Genomic DNA, 20,566 nt, shown 5'->3' with positions numbered 1-20,566 from the left:
TTACCCTTCTCACCATTCTTACAATTCTCTTGTAATTATGAGTTCGATCACGATATTTCACTAACATCCCTGTGAGTAACAAGAATGTTTACAACCTCCAAATGATAACAGTAGCATATACAGAAAGAGAACATGTCGATATACGTCCAGAAAAGCTGTATTCCCATGTTTGAGACCAGTTTATACAAATTTTCATAGTACATTAATAATAGGAATACGGAGGAAGAATATATATTAGCACAGCATATAATATTCTTCCTTACTCAAAATATTCAAAATGTCTTTCTTCTGTATTGATACATGCATCAAATCGTCATTTATTTGAGTAACGGATGCACTCATAAAACTTGGAATTTATAAAACGCAATGAAGACTTTAGCTGCCATTGTGCACTGACATACATCAATTGGGAAAGTTGAAAATTTGTGCTGGAGCGTATATGGCTGCATGATCAAGAATTTTGTTTGTCCTTTCAGACATGTCGAAAAGAATAGACACCACATATTGTGACTGGTTTTACAGACTTCCATAACCAGGCAATAAACTAACTCTACATCCTGTATCGCAGTTTGATATATGAGAGCTTTCAAGTTCCCCAAACAGTAAAGATGTTTAGGTCTTGAGAACATGAAGAGCTTGGAACACATATACCTCTTACTCTCTGTCTAACGTTGAGCCTCTTACATAGAAGTTGACAGTCATTAACATAATTCTATGATTCACTATCGCCAGCTCCAATGGTAGGGGGAACATCTCATCACAGAAAATTATTATATACCAGTATATAATGAAATTTCATGATTAGTAATAGAAAATGAGCTCCAATAGGGAAACAGAGTGAGTCCAGACCTATACTCAGATACAGATAATTACGGACTAACTGAAACTTTTAGCTACACTTTGCCAGCTCACGCCAGTCTGCCACCTCTCAACCTAATCTAGGTAAAGGTGTTTACTAAAAATCAATATGTCAGCACGACTAAGTTTTCATATTGACGAACCTTTGCTTTTCTAACTCTCAACAAAAATCTAACCTTTCAATGTAACCTACACGTCTGACCACGGAACAGCTTAGTCCGGCACCACAAAAAAATGGCTCTGAGCACTATGGGACTCAACATCTTAGGTCATAAGTCCCCTAGAACTTAGAACTACTTAAACCTAACTAACGTAAGGACATCACACACACCCATGCCCGAGGCAGGATTCGAACCTGGGACCGTAGCAGTCCCGCGGTTCCGGACTGCAGCGCCAGAACCGATAGACCACCGCGGCCGGCCCGGCACCACAACCTACATAACAAAAAGATAATATTTATATATTCAAATACCATTAACAGTGTTTCGCTCTCCTTCGTTTTAGCAGCTTATGACATCATACACATCATTATAACATCAAAAAACGAATGTGACTTCTAGTACTGGTAGGTTCAAATGACCCACAATTTTCTTTCTCTCTCTATTACTAGTATGTCCCGAAAGTAACGTAGTACTCTTGGATGCTATTTAAGTGAAGAATTAACTCTGAATTATAACTTTCTACTTGTTTCTCATAGCACATCACTGTTAGCTACGAACGGCTGACAGATAAGTAATTCCTCGTCAATATCTCAGCTACTCAATCAAATCTTAGATCCAGTTTCCATACAGAGAATCATTGTGCGCTTACAATTGTTTTGCTTCCTCAGATTGGCTACGCCGCCCCTGCCGTCAGCTACGCCGCCCCCTCAGTGAGCTACGCTGCCCCCTCCGTCAGCTACGCCGCCCCCGCCGTCAGCTACGCAGCCGCAGCCCCTGCCTACACCGCCTACACAGCCGCCGCCCCCGCAGTTAGCTACGCCGCACCCGCCGTCAGCTACGCCGCTCCCGCCGTCTCCTACGCGGCCCCCGCCATCGCAAGAGTAGCAGCCGCCCCCGCTGTGTCCTACGCAGCTGCCCCCGCTGTTTCCTACCATGCTGCTGCCCCCGCCATCTCTTATGCGGCACCTTCCTACTCCTATGCTAGGTGAGTAGTTTTCAGTCAGGAAGCTAATGGGAGACGACGTTTGGTCTGAGTAGTCTTCAGGCCGAGTGAAGTATTGTTTTTATGATGTCAAGTCAGTGGCATGTTAATGTAACAGTTCCCAAATTTCTATCTAACTATGATCACTGATAGTCTGTGTCATTTTCATATGTCACGTAGTAAAGGTCTTCTTGTGAAATAGAGGTTATTTGTGTCCAACACTGAGATTCATTTCGAGGAGGGAGCGGGAAGATAACAGCTGGGATCATTAGCACCATAATTATGGCTAAAAATGGACCATTCTATAGGCAAAGCACTCTATTGTTGTTGATTAGCTGTCACACACACACACACACACACACACACACTGATGAGCCAAAACATTATGCTCACACCGCACCGTGAGTTTGAATGCCTCCTCGTGATGTTTCAAGCACGTGAGGCAATAAGGAAAGAATATAAGCTGAACAGAAACGAATTGGCAGCCATTATAGGGGCCGAAAATGTGGAAATCCGCTGGTATAAGCGGTTTCGACAAAGGGTACATTGCTGTGGCGCAGCGGCAGGAAACGGAAATCTCTGAAACGGCCAAGCTGGTTGTCTGTTGGCGTACTACTGGCGTGAGCACCCAGGGACAATGGTTGAACTACAGTGAAATAACGAAAAGGCTGTATGGTATTGGACGACCACATCTCATCACAAAATGTAGAGGTTCGATCCCCCACTGTGTAATCCAGGACTGGCAGCAATCTGTGGCAGGTGTGGTGGCAGAGTACAGTGCCGGTCCAGACACAAGTGTTTTGGAGCACATCTTTCAAAAGCCTTTCTTGAACATCGAGTTCCACATCAAACGCCCCCTAGTCGTTCCTGTATGGACCCACCGACGTCGTCAGTTGAGTGCAGTGGGCACACGATCACTGAGTTTTGACCGTGCATCGATACAAACGTGTCGCCTGCCAAATGAATCGGATTTCTTCTTGGGTCCTTACTTTCCGTCATATAGCCAAATTGCTGCACGGGACATACATCGCACCACAGATGCAGGCCGGTGAGGCATAATTGGGATACAGTGGTTTCAGGGGCATTACAGTGAACTCACATTGATGTCTTGGGCGTCAAATGGGCCTGTTCTATATTATGCCCTGGTTATATGCCTGTAAACCACCATCCCGTAAGTTGCGGGAATTACTTGATATGTGCCACATAATTCTGGAATCCTGGGAAGGACTTGTAGAACCCATGCCAAGCAGTATCTCTGTTTTACCATGTTTAAAATGTGGAACAACACGCTATTAAGCAGGTGGTCAGAATGTTTTGGATCATCGGTGTAGCAGTAAGCTTGGGATGCTAATGAATAAAAAACCAACGTAGTAGATGGTAAAATGATCAGGTATGATGCCTTTTGTTTTGTTAGAGTCCGTTGAGTGCGAGTTCTAGGACAACTTACTGTGGAAATTTCTTCTAGCCATAGTTTTGGGTGATTCCCTTCCATCTCCTCCAATGCTTTACTCGCTGCATGCTTTTCCTATGAGTGGGACTTACGAAAATTCAAATCGGAAGCATGGAGCTACGCGGAGACCTGACTGAATGACAGAAAAGAGCCATCGTGAGTTATCGTGCTCGTAATGGCACCGTTAATGAAGTTACCAGATTTGATAGTGGATCAAGGAAGTGCACCTAGCGTGTCTACAAGGAACGATGTACCACATGCAGCCATTTAATACGGCTTAAGAAGAGTGGTCTTAAAAGTGTACTACCCAACATGAGCCACTGACGAGTAACACGGCTTGTCGATTGCAGTTTCAAACCCGAATGCAGCTCAACCAATTTCGGAGCAAACATTCACACCGTTGGGTGGCTTGCGGAGTATCAATGTAGATGTAGATGTAGATGTAGAGATATGGCCTCACGCAAGATACCCGGGCTCAGAATACCCATGGTATTCAGATTGTATCTGAATACCATGGGTATTATGAGCCCGGATATCTTGCGTGAGGCCATATCTCTACATCTACATCTACATCTACATTGATACTCCGCAAGCCGCCCAACGGTGTGTGGCGGAGGGCACTTTACGTGCCACTGTCATTACCTCCCTTTCCTGTTCCAGTCGCGTATGGTTCGCGGGAAGAACGACTGTCTGAAAGCCTCCGTGCGCGCTCTAATCTCTCTAATTTTACATTCGTGATCTCCTCGGGAGGCATAAGTAGGGGGAAGCAATATATTCGATACGTCATGCAGAAACGCACCCTCTCGAAACCTGGCGAGCAAGCTACACCGCGATGCAGAGCGCCTCTCTTGCAGAGTCTGCCACTTGAGTTTATTAAACATCTCCGTAACGCTATCACGGTTACCAAATAACCCTGTTACGAAACGCGCCGCTCTTCGTTGGATCTTCTCTATCTCCTCCGTCAGACCGATCTGGTACGGATCCCACACTGATGAGCAATACTCAAGTATAGGTCGAACGAGTGTTTTGTAAGCCACCTCCTTTGTTGATGGACTACATTTTCTAAGCACTCTCCCAATGAATCTTAACCTGGTATCCGCCTTACCAACAATTAATTTTATATGATCATTCCACTTCAAATCGTTCCGCACGCATACTCCCAGATATTTTACAGAAGTAACTGCTACCAGTGTTTGTTCCGATATCATATAATCATACAATAAAGGATCCTTCTTTCTATGTATTCGCAATACATTACATCTCATAGTGGTACGTGTAAGTAAGAACACCTTCAGTGGGCCAAACAACACAAAAACTGGACGCAAGCTTATCTGAGGTGTGTAGTGTGGTCAGATGTGTAGTGCCCTTATTTTCTTTCCAGATAATGCAGCGGACCGATTGCCCGACAGCCCAATGAGACGTTTAACCCACAGTACGCTGAGAGTGTAATTTTGTCTGCAGCACATTCTGTGATGTTTTGGAATCCACTGATTCAGGTCACACACAACACGCACCGAGATTAATTTTCAACAGTTTCGGTGACCAAGTGTTGCCCTTTCATGTACACATTAATCACGAGTACGCTTTTGACTCTCCCGTCTTCCAACATGACAACAGCCTTGTTCTCAGACATGGTTCAGATTGCTCTAAGCAATATGGGACTTAACATCTGAGGTCATCAGTCCCCTATACTTAGAACTACTTAAACCTAACTAAGACGTCACACACATTCGAGCCTGCGACCGTAGCAGCAGCGCGGTTCTGGACTGAAGCGCCTGGAACCACTTGGCCACAACGGCCGACTCACAGAGATGAGTTGCATGTATACGATGTTGTTCCATTTAAGACTCAGGCAACTTGTAGCACCCAGTCGTAAAGAACATATTGGGAACTACACTACAGCATAAAAAAAGACGCACGGTAACTGTATTATCAGGATGGTACAAAAATCAGTAGATCTACATGTACAGAGAAATTAATCGTAACAATTTCAGAAATCCTGTATGGTTTATTAAGCAGAAAGAGCTTCACAGACTGAGCAGGTCAGTAATTTGTTGGTCTACCTCGGGCCCTTATGCTTGGCATTGATTCATAGAATCACTGCATTCCTCCTGAGGAATATCGTGCCATGTTATATTCAGCTGGTGCGTTAGATTTTCAAAGTCCTGAAAACAGCCGGGTGGCCTGCCCATGATGCTCCAGACATTCTCAGTTGGGGAGATAACCGGCGACCTTGCTAGCCAAAGTGGTGTTGATCAGCACGGAGACAAGCGGTAGACTCTCTCGACGTGTGAGGGCGGGTATTACCTTGCTGAAATGTAAGCACAGGAAGTCCTACCAACAATAGCAACGAAACAGGGTGTCGAACATCGTCGACGTACCGCTGTAAGCATGCCAAAGGGGTCCGGGTAGGATAATAAATGCCACCCCATACAATCCTGTTGTCGGGCCACATGGCGGGTGAGAGTGAGGTTGGTATCCCAACACTGTCCAGTGGCGTCTCTAATGTCTTCGGCCTGGAATAGAACTGTCTTCATTGCTCAGTCCAGCTTCGTACTGAGCCATGATGGCCACGGAAGACGTGTTTGGAGATTCTCCAGACAGCGCTGGATACAACATGACCGTCACATGCCATACAGCCAGACAACCAGGAGTGATGGTCTGGGGTGTCGTTTTCCTAGTAGGATCCCCTTGGTTGTCATCCACGGCGCCCTAGCAGCATAGCGGTACGTCGAAGATATTCTAAACCTCGTTTTTTCCCCCTCTTCGTGGCAAGACATCTTGGGCTTACACATCAATAAGATAATGCCCACCCACACACAGCAAGAGTTTCTACTGTTTGTGTTCGTGCCTTCAAAACTCTACCTTGGCCAGCAAGGTCACCGGATCTAGCTCCAACTGCGACCTTTTGGGGTGTTACGGTCAGGTCCCTTCAACCAGTTTGGGATTTTGAATAGCAAACGAACCAGTTGGACAAAATGTGGCACAATATCCCTCAGGGGGCATCCAGAAAATCTACCAATCATCGTCAAACGGAATAAATGTTTCCATAAGGGCCGAAAGATGGACCAACGCGTTATTTACATTCCTGATTTGTGAAGCTCTTTCTCGAGAGTAAATACCAATGTTTTCTGAAGTTGCAATCATTTTTTTTTCTCAGTGCATGTACAGCACCTATACCTATTCCCGTCCGATCCAGGTAATTTCTCAACGGTGCGTCCTTTTTCTTCTTTTTTGTTTTAAGTGTGTTTGGAACATTAGATGATGTATACGTCAGTCATTACGGAGCCCAGTCTTCAGTCAATTCGTGCATCTGGATATGACAATCCTTGACTAACTTGAGGACTCTCTGCTACGCCAATTTGAAGCCCTTATCAAGGCTGGAGGCAGTTTCACACTGTGTTAGCGTCATAGCTCCTGGGGCGTGATCAATTTTACTCTGCTGCAGTTATGGTTTATTTAGCAGTTTTACTTAAATACGTTGTATTTTTGAAGCACACCATAAGAACTTGTTGTAACGTTTATTGTCATTGTGCAAGAAGATAACGCTGATATGAAAACGTCAAGTATTACTATTTATAAAAATTATTTTTATCTTTCACTGTGCCACGTTCGTAACGAGAGGAGATTTACACAGAAGCATACGACAAGGGGTCAAGTAGTTGCAGACTAAGTGATGACTTCGTGTTTCTCTTTTTACAGGTACGCTGCCCCCTCTCTCTCCTACGCAGCTCCCGCCATCTCCAAGTACGCCCTCCACTAAGTGACAGCTTGCTTTGAGAGGTATGTAGCAGAAGAAACTACTTTTAGTGTGTTAATCTCAAAGTGACTCCACAGAGCGAAATTATTACCAGTCCATTAAGTGATTAATTTTTCAACCGTTCGTTAGATATGAAAGAGGCGCAGGTTGAACGTAACATTAACTAAATGTAGTCAGCTTAAGGGAGACCAAAATTAATTTCATAAATCTTTTGTGTAACATCAGTATAGTGTCCTGTTTGCGGATCCGCTCACGTACAATACTCAGTCATTTAGTACAAGTTTGTGACGATACTAAAGAACGCTATCTTCTAATGAACTATTGCCAATTTTGCTGTTTATCAAGTTTTCTACAGTTTCCTGTTTCCTTCTGAATCAGTTTCACGCTTATTTAGCCCTTTTAATTGAATTGGCTGCCTAATTAATCAATAAATTGTGCTAAAAACTTAATGCGAAATTTGCCGATGTCAGCCTCACCCGTTTAATGAATATGAATACGTCTTATTATTGGAATTTTTACGTAATTAATTAAGAACTATTGTATAATTACTGGCTAAATGAAGGAAATTTGTGCAAAATTATGATCTGTCAATTTACGTTTGAAGCTTCAGTTTCTATATGACTTACAGACTAAGTAGAATAAAAATGTGGTTTTATTCTGTTCACAGGTTGCGGTCTTGCCACTAATAACACCAACCATCTTTTCTACATCTTCAAGTCAGTGACCGTCGATTGTTTCCTGTACATTCTATTCATTTTTATTTACGTAAATAAAGACCGCTTGTATACAAAAACCATAGTTCTGTTTTATCCACCAAAATCATTGCTTCCATATTATGGTGAAGTTTCCTCACACGTCGAATAATATCCGTCCCACTTGCAAATCCATGTCTTCCTATCAATCCTAATGACTACACAATTCATCAAAAAGATTTTACTCGTATTTCTACTCGCACATACCAATGTGTGACCATACACTTCATAGGTATTCTGTGATGTTGCTAAAGACGTAGAAAAGACGATTTTGCACCTGCACACCTGCGCACCATGGGATAGAATATAATATACATGAAATACAAAAAAATTGGCAACAAATTTTAAAGATTTAGGATGAGAGCTGGGAGTGGAAGAAGTCAGACCAAGAGAATATTTATTCTAAAAACAAACTATTTTATTTCGTAAGTGTTGTACTGCTCAAAAGCACACAACTGCACAATCTAATGGACGTGAGACTTAACAAAAGATAGAAGGAATTAATCATCTTCTAGACTTACGCTTAAAATAATTACTAACATCGGTCTGAGCGCAGGCAGTTTGAAATCTAAAGGAAGCGATACACGGTAGTTACATCTTTGATAAGGCAATGCCCATGAAACATAGCAATGAATATCACCTACAAAATAATTAACATACGTAGAATGATAACTTCAGATTACACACAGATCACGTAAAATAACAAAGTTCAAGAGCTGTCAAAAAATATTTTCGACAATCTGTAATTATTCAATAAAAGATGTTGCCTTCAGGAAATACAGAAAGCAGAACATAACTAATATAATATTCGAATGAGCAATATACTCCAGACTACTCTCACATTTAAGTGGAAACAGTTTACTTTGTCAGCATATTGCAGTTGTGATTCCAGAAGGACAGCTCGACTGACAATGCTGTTTATACATTCACCCATTAAATATTACAAGTCTCAAATAAAAAAGTATCCCCAGTTGTTATTTTTGTGTTTGATTGTTTACATCTTGTTGCACGCCTAGATAAACTCAAGTTATGTCGAACTGATGCCTCACAGCTAGTTTGAATCATATTTAAGAAACAGAATGCAGAACGTTGTGATGAATAATTCACACAATGTTGGAAGGATATAAAATTTTAGTGATTGGGGAAAAATCTCACACAGAGTCCCACAGCGTTCAAATTTTTGTCGACGTCTGCTCCACGCACATGTGAATGACCGCCCACGATCAACAAGCTGAACTGGTACGTTTTGCCCACCGTACTAGACGTGTAGTAAATCTGTTTATAAAAATCCTAGAAGAGACAGTTAACGATATTAATTATTTTTCAAATAATGTTCTCCCTTAATTTTGAAAGAAACACACTATATCCAGTTCTGTACAAGTATAGTCACACCAACAACTGACATAGACATACCTCAAATAGGTTAGAATGTATTCCAATTTCTGGGTGTACATATTGATAAAAAAGATGAACTGGAAGAAGCTTATTACTGAGCTACTCAGATAATTAAGATCAGATACTTTTGCTCTTCGTGTAAATGCTAGTCTTGGAAAAGAATGATTTAACCTCCTGACATATTTTGCCCAGTTGCACTCTTTAGGTCTTATGGAACCAATTTCCTGTGTAAATCACCAATTAGACAGAAAGTACTGATTGTACAAAAGCGAACAGCAAGAACAATATGTGCTGTTCACAGCCGGTCGTCGTGCAGGCCTATTTCCATCTGGTACATTTTAAATGCACTGTCGTAAGATATATTCGCTTATGAAATTCGTCATCTATAACCCATGCAAATATGAGAAGAAGAGTAATGTCAATATGTGAAACGCTAGAGGGAAAATGACCTTTCATTACATATTATTAAATCCGTCATTGGCTCAGAAAGGAGTCCAATATAGGGCAACAAAACTCTGGACTCTCTGCAGAGGAGAACTGCTTTAGAAGTTTGCCGTTCCGTATTTCACGTCTCAGTCTAATTTGCAATTCCGAACGCAACGCCTAGTGAAGGTCCAAAATGAAATGTCTTTCTTTAGAAAGTAGAAGAAATGCTGTGTTTCTCGCCAAGGGAATTCAGTCTAACGTTCCTAAACATGTTACATTTGCTCTACGAATGGCGTAGTGGTTTTCTCGTCAAAAATCTCCCACCAGACTCTCGTAGTATGTGATATCTAATCAACTCCTTTTCTGCCCCCTGTCCCCCCCCCCCCATTCAAAAAAAAAGAAAAGTACTTGAACCGTAAGTCATATCGATGGCACAAGACAGCTACCACCCAATGAGGTCTTTTTGGCTGTTTAAACAGCTTTCTCCGGCAGTGGAAAAATAATTCAGAGAAAAAAGTAACTTCGTTCCCTGGTGCCAGACTGTTAACCGCGTACAAGCTACTGTTCCTAGGTCTTGCTTACATGTGTTTTAGAATGGGTAAGACGTGTGTACCGTGCAGAACGTTCTTTTGAAACAGTCCCTACTGCGAACCCCTGCTTTGGCACGTTCCTTGCTGCAGAAGGTTTCAGTGGATCATCTCTTATAGGACTGGCTGTAAAAAGCATCTTTTCTTTGCTTGAACTCCGAATGTTAAAGAGTTTTAGGTCTTGGTTCATACTGTTCCACAGTTCCTGGCTGTAGCATGTAGGCGCCGATATACCTGTGTTCGGGCCTCCGCTTCTCTACGGAAAACGCGTATGGCCCTAGCAGCTTTGATCTGATTTGGCATTTCAGCATTTCCCAGAACACATTATTCCTTATCTGCGGCGTCCCTATTCGCCCTGATTTCACCTTGAATGTCCTGTCCCAACACCCCAAAGCTTTAAATTTCCTCCAAAAATAACAGGAAGCTCCGGGTTAGTACAGCAACGAAAATGTAATGTAATGACACTTATCAACCACTGTTATCGCTTTATCCAACCCAAAAAACGTATTTTCACAGCTGCATACGTTTAATTATGTTAAACTGCATCTACACATCAAACCAAATGAAAAGTGACCACCTGAAATTTCCAACCACACTATAGAAATCGTGAGATGTATACAGAATTTGAGATAAAGCTCATAGTAAGAGGGCGGTGAATTTCTGTGCTTTTCGTCACATGTAAACAAATTAGTGGGATTCTTATTCTTGTTAATGAAGCCAATATTCCCGAGCTAGAAATCAAGGTATCAGCATCAGTGCGTAGTCAGGGAGAAAATTTTTTGCACAGTAATTTTCACTCATTTTCTCTGATAGTGAAACAGTCCTAGCAGAGATTCACATGAGTGCTGAGAACATCCAATAAAAGAAAAACAGACGTAAGACGAAGTTAGGATCGTAAAGGATAGATCGTAACACTTATCGGTAGTGCTTTTTATTTAATTTGTCCCTGTCACTGTTACTGCGGAAATAATAGGTATTGTATACTTACGTTTTACCGAAACGTTTATTACAGAGAAGAAAATACTCCCACTATACAGAAAAGTAGAATGAGTCCGACAGGAGGCCGGCCTCTGTGGCCGAACGGTTCTAGGGTTCTAGGTGCTCCAGTCTGGAACCGCGCGACCGCTACGGTCGCAGGTTCGAATCCTGCCTCGAGCATGGATGTGTATGATGTCCTTAGGTTAGTTAGGTTTAAGTAGTTCTATGTTCTAGGCGACTGATGACCTCAAACGTTAAGTCCCATAGTGTTCAGAGCCATTTGAACCATTCCAACATGACAGAATGGTGGAAATGAGCTATCATGTTTGGTCGCACCCGTGCCCACACGTGAGTGAATTTGTCCTATTTTTTGTGCATCAGTGCGGACTGCCCAGCGTATCTATGTAGAATTGTGTACCATTGACAGCAAAACAGCGTGGTGTATGAACAGTGGTCGTAAAAAAGACTCTAACCGACTTGGGAGTCTCATGTCTTGTGAATGAGAACTGGTTTCAGACTGAATGGGATTAGCGTCCTTGGTGAATGCAGGTCTATCTCAACCACTTTCCAAGTGATCACTGTGAAGGGAATTGCACTGCATTGATCACACCTTCACATCAAGTTCATGCTAACAATGAACAGAAAAACACAGAGACTGGGCAAAAACTGACTGGAGATGTGCGGCATGGTTTGATGCAATTTACCTCTTTCCAAATACTGCAAGTCGTGGCGTACAACGAGGCCTAATGAGGAGATTAAGCTGCTGTGTACGTAGAGTATAATTTGGTATGGACGTGATTATGTGTTGCTTAGGAAGGATTTTTTGTACAGTGAACTGGTCCCCTTTATTCAGGTTACCGTCAACAAGAACCAGCTGTGTTTAATTCAATTCCAGTATTCTTGGTCGTCAGGTACTGTAAGATCTTTTGTTTCCACATGATGAGTATGTTGTGGATTCCACCACGATAACAACTGCCTTGCCAACAAGTCTGCGTGCATAAATTCATTTAATGGAGTGTTAGGCACTACGTCGCACACAATTTTAATCCTGTATAAAACATTTAAGGCTACTTGGAACAGCAGGCGAAACACGGCAATTATCATTTCTGCGAGTTGGAATCTCTGTGGAATGTTATCATCAATGACTGGCTTTAGCTGGATGAGGCATGTCTGAAGAAAGTTGCTGATTGTCTTTCTCGTCAAGTTGAGGCAGTTCTCAAGGCTAGAAGCAGTGTTACGCCGTGTTATCATGGCTAATATTCTGTCTGTGTACTTGCTGTAAAACAGTGCTACAGTAACATCCATACATATTATAAAAATGTATGTATGTATGTGTGAATTTATGTATGTATGCTTCACATCACCTCTGAATCCACTTGATAGATTTCAACCAAACATAAAGCAGTTCTACAGTAACATCCATAGCATTATCAAAATATGGGTGTGTATGTGTGCATGTATGTATGTATGTTCCACATCTCCTCCGAAGCCTATTAATCGATTTAAACAAAACTTAAAACAATACTACAGTAAAATCCGTATATATTATAAGACTGTGTGCATGTATGTGTGTATATATGTATGTTTGCATGTTTCACATCTATCACGAAACCTCTTTATTTATTTCGAACAAACTCTGTACACATATCACATAATGATTGGAAAGATTCGTTGTAGGGGTAAGAGCCATCTAACGATTAAAGGGGTGGTGCTGAAAAAGAAGTTTAGCCCACGACACATGAAACCCAGACGTTATTCACCCTCTATTTGAGACTGACAACACTTAGTGACTAGGAACAAATTTTACACATAATATCAAACCTTTACGAATCTTGTTCTCGCTGACAGCCGCCCAAAAAATCATGGAGGGAGGAAACTTCATTACTTACTGCATTTTCACTCTATCTGCAAGAAAACTTCTTCGTTAGCAATGGCGTTTTGATTTATTACTTCTTTATTGACAACTGTAGTCGCAGCACATTTCGCACACACTATCAACATATCGGGCTATTCTGTCTTCTTGGAAGAAGCTGATGGTTTAGACATACAGTTATCAATGTTAGTCTTTTCGCATCATCGCCTGCCACACGCATGATTTGTGTTGCGTGGACTACGCTCTTCGACTAGCATCAGCTAATCAGGCAGGTTGCTGCGAATGTTCAGTTGGTATACAGAGCGTCGTAAAGCATAAGAATGCTGTCCCGTTGTATTTAGTTCTATTTGTAGGCACAGTGAATGGCTACTGTTTCACCTCATACTCCCTGAACCCTTGTGAGTGAGATCGCGACATGTTCTTGGCTTAAGCGACGCTTTGCTGCGATCCTGTAGCATTTGCTTACTTTTAAAAGTCATGGCTAGGTGGGACAAGGTGTTTGCACTAGATACAAGTTTTTGACTTAAAAGAAACTTAGCTCTCTTTCTGACTGGTTCTTAATCGAGTGTCCAAGGGGACGGAAATTTCCTTGTATACTTAATTCAGCCCTGAGCCTACCTGGTGCTCAATTCCCCACCTCATATTAAACATAAAGTGACCACATTTCTTTGATAACATAATTTTCTGAATGCTGTAAAAATTTTCATATGATAAGCCTTGCCCGCATCTCGTGGTCGTGCGGTAGCGTTCCCGCTTCCCACGCCCGGGTTCCCGTGTTCGATTCCCGGCGGGGTCAGGGATTTTCTCTGCCTCGTGATGGCTGGGTGTTGTGTGCTGTCCTTAGGTTAGTTAGGTTTAATTAGTTCTAAGTTCTAGGCGACTGATGACCTCAGCAGTTGAGTCGCATAGTGCTCAGAGCCATGATAAGCCTTTGTGTAAAGTCTGATGCTGTTTGCGCGTCGCTGCACACGACTGCCTGTTCTACATTTGAAGCCATTTCAGTTATGTCCCATTCGTAACCGGAATCAATATCCACCTGCTTTTTTTCTTGAACCTTCCTTTATTTCCTACTGGAACCACATGGCGTTGTATGATCTTGAACTGCAGCTGCTCATGCCGCAATTCCTTGTTGTTTTTATTGGCATCGCTATAACAAACAGCGCACTTATTCGTTCATATGGTTCAGTTGTCTCTGAGCACTATGGGACTTAAGATCTGAGGTCATCAGTCCCCTAGAACTTAGAACTACTTAAACCTAACTAACCTAATGACATCACACACATCCACGCCTGTGGCAGGATTCGAACCTGCGACCGTAGCTGCAGCGCGGTTCCGGACTGAAGGGCCTAGAACCGCTCTTCCACAGCGGCCTGCACTCTCTGTTCTTCTCGGCATTAACATTATATCGGCCCATTGTATTTCACCATTTGACAAAGATGTCCCTGGGTTTAACAACTTCTGGTCTTAGGCTGCTCAGTTATCTGCAAGTTGGTTGCCTGATTCGGGAGAAAGGACCAAACAGTATTTGCAAGTGGACCAAGCTAAAGCAACTTCAGGTGGCAGACACTCTGCAGAATTTATCCACGTTAGAGAAGTCGGTCTCCGCTATCTGGACACGGTTGCACTTTGACAGTGCGTCTAGGAGTAGTGTTGAACCTGAACTGAGGAAACTCCTTCTGGATTTAAACCTAGATCTTGATGGTTGACTGTCATGAAGTAGGTGTAAGTACTTTAGTTCAATCATCTTGCTTTCAGCGTATGCAGGTAGTTTATGACGTGTATGAGGTGGTGCAAGAGTTGTCAATCAATAAACCTTCTATTTAGGCGCTAGTTCTAGACTGTCATTTTCAGAGTCCCACTGATCAGTGATGTAGTTTCACTCAGTGTGGCGTCCACCTGCCTTACAGAGAGCGCTGAGCGGGATTGAACCTGACCTACCCTGCATTTACGGCGAATCTGTAGCCTAGCGCTAAGTCTCAAGTAACAGATGTTTACAGTTCGAACATAATAAATTTCCTCGAAGTGGAAGAGCTTCTGCCCGTAAATCATCACGGGTTTAAAACGTTTCATCTGTTCGATACTCAGTTTGCTTTTTTCTCACATAATATCCTGCTAGTCATGGTTGAAGGCCAAGAGGAGCTTTCCATATTTCTAGATTTCCGGAAAGCGTGTCATACAATGTCCCACTGCAGACTGTTAACGCACCTACATGAGTACGGACCAGCTACACAGCTCATGCATCCAGGCTGCTGACATTGAAGAATAGGAAAGAAAATTGAGGATGTGTTAGATGAGGATCAGTTCGGCTCCAGGAAAGGTAAAGGCATCATAAAGACAATTCTGACGTTGCGGTTGATAATGGAAACAAGGCTAAGGATAAATCAACATATGTTCATAGGAATTGTCGACCTGGAAAAAGGGTTCGACAGTGTAAAATGATGCAAGATATTCGAAATTCTGAGAAAAATAGGGGTAAGCTATAGGGAGAGACGGGTAATTTACAATACGTACAAGAGTCAAGAGGGAATAAAAAGAGTGGACGACGAAGAACAAAGTATTCGGATTATAAAGGGTGTAAGACAGGGATCTAGTCTTTCGCCCCTACCTTTCGCCCCTACTGTTCAGTCTGTACATCTTTAAGAAGCAATCATGGAAATAAAAGAAAGGGTCAGGAGTGGAAGTAAAATTCAAGGTGAAAGGATGTCAATGACACGATTCCCTAATGACAATGTTGTCCTGAGTGAAAGTAAAGAAGAACTACATGGTCTCCTGCATGGAATGAAGAGTCTAATGAGTATAGAATATGGACTGAGAGTAAATAGAAAAAGGCCAAAGTAATGAGAAGCAGCAGAAATCAAAATAGCGAGGAAGTTGACATCAGGATTGATGGTCACGAAATAGATGAAGGAATTATACTTCCTAGGCAGTGAAGTAACCAATAACGGATGAAAGAGGACATTAAACGCAGACTAACAGGGGCAGAAAAGTCATTCTTGGACAAGAGAAGTCTACTAGTATCAAACACATGCCCTAACTTGACGAAGTAATTTCTGAGAATGTACGTCTGTAGTACAGCATTATGTGGTAGTGAAACATGGACTGTGACACAACCGGAACAGAAGATAATCGAAACATTTCATATATGGTGTTACAGAAGAATGTAGGTAAGGAATGAGGAAGATAATCGAAGCATTTCATATGTGGTGCTACAGAAGAAAGTAGATAAGGAATGAGGAGGCTCTGTGCAGAGCCGGAGAGGAAAGCAATATGTGGAAAACACTGACAAGGAGCAGGGACAGGATGGTAGGACATCTGTTTAGACATCAGGTAATGAAAATCATATCACTAGAGGGAGCTGTAGAGGTTCAAAACTGTAGAAGAAGAGAGACATGGGAACACACCCAGGAAATAATTGAGGACGTAGGTTACAAATTCTACACTGAGATATAGAGGCTGGTACTGCAGAGAAATTTGTTGCGGGCCGCATCAAACCAGTCAGAAGACTGATGACACAATCCAAAAAAAAAAAAAAAAAAAAAAAAAGGAACTGGTAGGGCATCAAGTTGGAACATTGTTTTGGGTCTAAATACCTTGGCGCCACTTCAGAAAGGTCCACCCATGCGGAATGGCTGCGCAGTTTGAGGCGCCATGTCACAGACTGGGCTGCTCCTCCCGCGGAAGGTTCGAGTCCTCCCTCGGGCATGGGTGTGTGCGTTGTCTTAACTATAAGTTAGTTTAAGATAAAGTAGTGTGTAAGTCTAGGGATCTATGACCTCAGCAGTTTGTTTTCTTAGGAATTCACACCCGTTCAAACATTTTCAGAAAGGCCCTTAACTCACCGTGTACACTGTCCCAAAACCAGCTAAAAGTGTCACCACGAAATAGCATCATCGGAAAACTTACAGAAAGAAACTACGGAGCTCAACCTCAGCTCATCAGAAAATACGCCATGGCATCTGTTTCTTTGCAGGGAATTATGTGTGTCTTGTATGGTATTATTCCACCCATGGAAAACATTTTCAGCCACATACATACTCTTCAAGCCATTCGGTGGTGATGGTGCGTAGCAGAGAGTACCTTGAATCACTAAGTCGTACTAGTCATTTCCTTTCCTATTGCACTCCTAGGAGTAGCGCCATGAGTACCGGGTTCAAAACTTCGGCACTGCTTAAATTCTGAATAAAAATCATCAGCAGTGGCCGCTGAAACCTTCTGACATGTAAATGGCCATGTCAAAGAGGGCGGAGGAGCGGACAGAGGTTCAGGTAACTCTCTGGACCTTGGGGTGGTAAACTGCTCATAAAAGGAGAGAGAAACAGCAGCAACAATGGCATGAGGAAGCAGAAGGCAATGGAAACCACAGTATTAAAGAATCATAATGTGAATCTACAGGACATGTGGCCTGTAGTTGAAAAAGTTTCATGAGGATCTCTCCATTCGCGAAATATTACTGATTAGTCGGTCATTGGGATCTCCGGGAGGTGACTGTCAAGGGGATGGTGACTGCGAGAAAAAGACTGATTAACCTACGGGAGGATAACGTTCTACGAATCGGGACTGGTAATGTCAGAAGTGTGAGCATGGTAGGGGAGCAGGAAATCTGAAAAGGGGAATGTTAAGACTCAGTTTAGATATAGAGGGGATAAGTGAAGCAAAATGGAAGTAAGACAATGATTTCTGGTCAGATGAGTTTAGGGTAATGTCAAAAGCAGCAGAATAGGATATAAAGGGAGTGGACTTCTTTATGAATAGGAAGACAGAACAGAGAGTGTGTTACTGTGAGCAGGTTAGCGAAAGGAATGTTCTCGTAAGAATCAACAGCAAACCAGCACCGACGTCGCATGCGGTGGAGGAAGAAATAAAGTGGATGGGAATATGGAATGGGTAATTAATTATGTAAAGGCAGATGAAAATCTAATCATCTTGGGGGATTGGCATGCGGTTGTAGGGAAAGGAGTGAGAAAAAGAGTTAAGTGAGGATGGGGACTGGTTATTAGGAACGAGAGAGAACGCAGGCTAATCGAGTTCTACAATAAATTCTAGCAGGTAACAGAGAACACTCTGTTCAAGAATCACAATGTTAGGAGGTACACTACGAAATTCCAGCAAGATAAAAGAAAATTTCAATTCCATTACATTATGCTGAGACAAAGATTCCGAAATCAGATATTTTGTAAGGTGTAGCCTGAAGCAGCTATAGACAGATCAGGATTCAGTAATGATGAATGATAGTCTGAAATTTAAGGAACAATCTAGGAAGAATCAATGGTCAAAGAAGTGGGATACGGAGATATGAAGGTATGTAGAGAGACGCTGAGCATATAGGTATTGCGATGATAAATAATGCAGCCTTGAATAACAAAAGAAATACTTCAGCTGATCGACGAAATCGCCGGAAGGATTGACTCAGCATATATAGAAAAGTCAAAACAACCTTCGTTGAAACTACACTGGTGTCCAAAGTTAAAGCAACAAATGGAAATATGGCAGGGTTTCCTTTATTTTACCACAAAGCAGAATTAGTAGGTGATAGTATAATAGAAGCAGTATGAAGAATACAAAACGTAAACAAATGCAACATGCATAACGGTACAAGAAATGTTCTTAGTTTTTCCAACTTAGAAGATTTCCACACACATGCCGTCAACAGATTAATGTGCTAGTTTTGGGTGTGACCCTCTGTGGCAGAAATACAGGCCCGATAACGTCGCGGCATGCTGTTAATGATGTCTTCACTCCCGAGGCAATAATCCTCATTCTTCCCGCAGAGCTGATCACAAGTCTAGGATAGTAGTTGTTGAATTCTGACGTGATGCAGTCCGCGTCCCTAGTGTCCGGGGATTCAAATTGGGCGAGCGAGAGTGCCACGACGTGCGTGCAGTATCTTCCGTTTCGAAGGAAACATCAACAACTCGTGCCGTATGAGACCGAGCCTTACCGTCCGTCAATACTAAGTCTCAACTGACAAATGGTGATGGTTTGGGATCAGTGGAATGCACGCTGTGTGACGGAAAGGTTACTAAAAAATCTCTAAAAGTTCCTGACCGATACATTTCAGATTTTTACAAGATACTGCAATAAATATTCTGAGAAATATCGGTTATAAATTATTTTAATATAAGCAGAATATAAATATACAGAGTGTAAATTTAATGTTGACAAACCAGAATAACTCGAAAAATAAGCTGCACACGAATAAATGTGTAGAATCCAAAGCTGATTAATTTCGAGGGTGACATCTGCTGGTGCCAAAAGTAGCCCGCCACCCCAGCCCCCTGGGGTTGGGGTGGGAGGCAACTTGAAAATTTCAAACCACATGCATTGGCCAGCAGACATGAATGTAATTGAGCTTACATCGGACCTTTTGTAGACGGCCATTGTACAACGTCTGAATCCACCTGCCAATCTTCATGACCGCACGGAAGCGGCCATTGAGGAGTAGGGCGTCATAACCCTAGATATATTTGATTGTCTCATCCAGGGACCGCTTCGCTGAGTGGATGGACCCATCAGTGGGTGGGGAGGTCATACTCGCTACTGAAGACTGATAGTCATCATCATGAGACAAAGAGTTTCACTTTTTTTTGTTTTTCAAGATGTACGCTTAGGAGAGAACCTGCTTTGTTTTGTAATGTTTTTTGTAACCAAGCTAAACCATTCTTGTTTTCAGAAGGGATTATGTTTATTTTGTCAATAAGGTATTGTACATACCTGAGTGGGTGTAGTATAAGAAGTCATTCTACTAAACTCTATGATATTCGAGTGTTGTTGAGGTGTGTATATTTCCCCAAGAGTTTGCGATTCTCTCTATTATGGCCAGGAAGCGAAGTCCGATTGGTCGCGAAATGGAATTGACAGTGAAAATTCAATGAAGCTATGCACAGTTGTGTTGGGAAGCGTCTCCAGTAACCCTGTCGATAGCATCACATGACTCTTTTCAGTTCTGAGAACACAGTCAGCCCGTAAAAAATGCCCAGAGCAGTAGGCCAAGAGCATACAGCATACAGCACCTGTCATGCAATTCCCTATTATGAAAATTATCGGCCACACACTGGAGGGGAAATGAGGATGCCATGCAGCGTTTTCGATGGGAAGTGTTGGCTGCCTCGAATGTTTATCTCTGCTCACATGAACGGCTGGCTATGGAGACAACATCTTGGCACACACAAAGAATTGCAGATCAGTGAAGAGAAGTGACAGAAAACACAGGTGGCGGCCTCATATGAGGAAGGTGTTGGAAAGCTGGTACAATGCCACGACAAATGCGTAAGTCGGAGCGGCGACTAGGTGGAGATGTAAATGGAAGGTTGAAACACGTATGTTGTGAGGCGGCGATGGTGAGGC

The 20,566-nt window shown here is 42.4% G+C and overlaps 1 protein-coding gene across 1 annotated transcript in view; it reads left to right on the top strand.

Moving 5' to 3' along the window:
- Positions 1-20,566, top strand: part of LOC126424706 (ice-structuring glycoprotein-like) — a 103,457-nt gene that overhangs the window by 8,687 nt on the left and 74,204 nt on the right. The window contains exons 3-4 of the mRNA XM_050087429.1: positions 1,688-2,004; positions 7,154-7,212. Of these exons, the coding sequence (XP_049943386.1) occupies positions 1,688-2,004; positions 7,154-7,212 (376 nt within the window). The remainder of the gene's footprint in view (positions 1-1,687; positions 2,005-7,153; positions 7,213-20,566) is intronic.

The sequence above is a fragment of the Schistocerca serialis genome, chromosome 10 (assembly GCF_023864345.2).
Source record: "Schistocerca serialis cubense isolate TAMUIC-IGC-003099 chromosome 10, iqSchSeri2.2, whole genome shotgun sequence".
Lineage (NCBI taxonomy): Eukaryota > Metazoa > Arthropoda > Insecta > Orthoptera > Acrididae > Schistocerca > Schistocerca serialis.
This window is presented reverse-complemented; position numbering and strand designations above follow the sequence as displayed.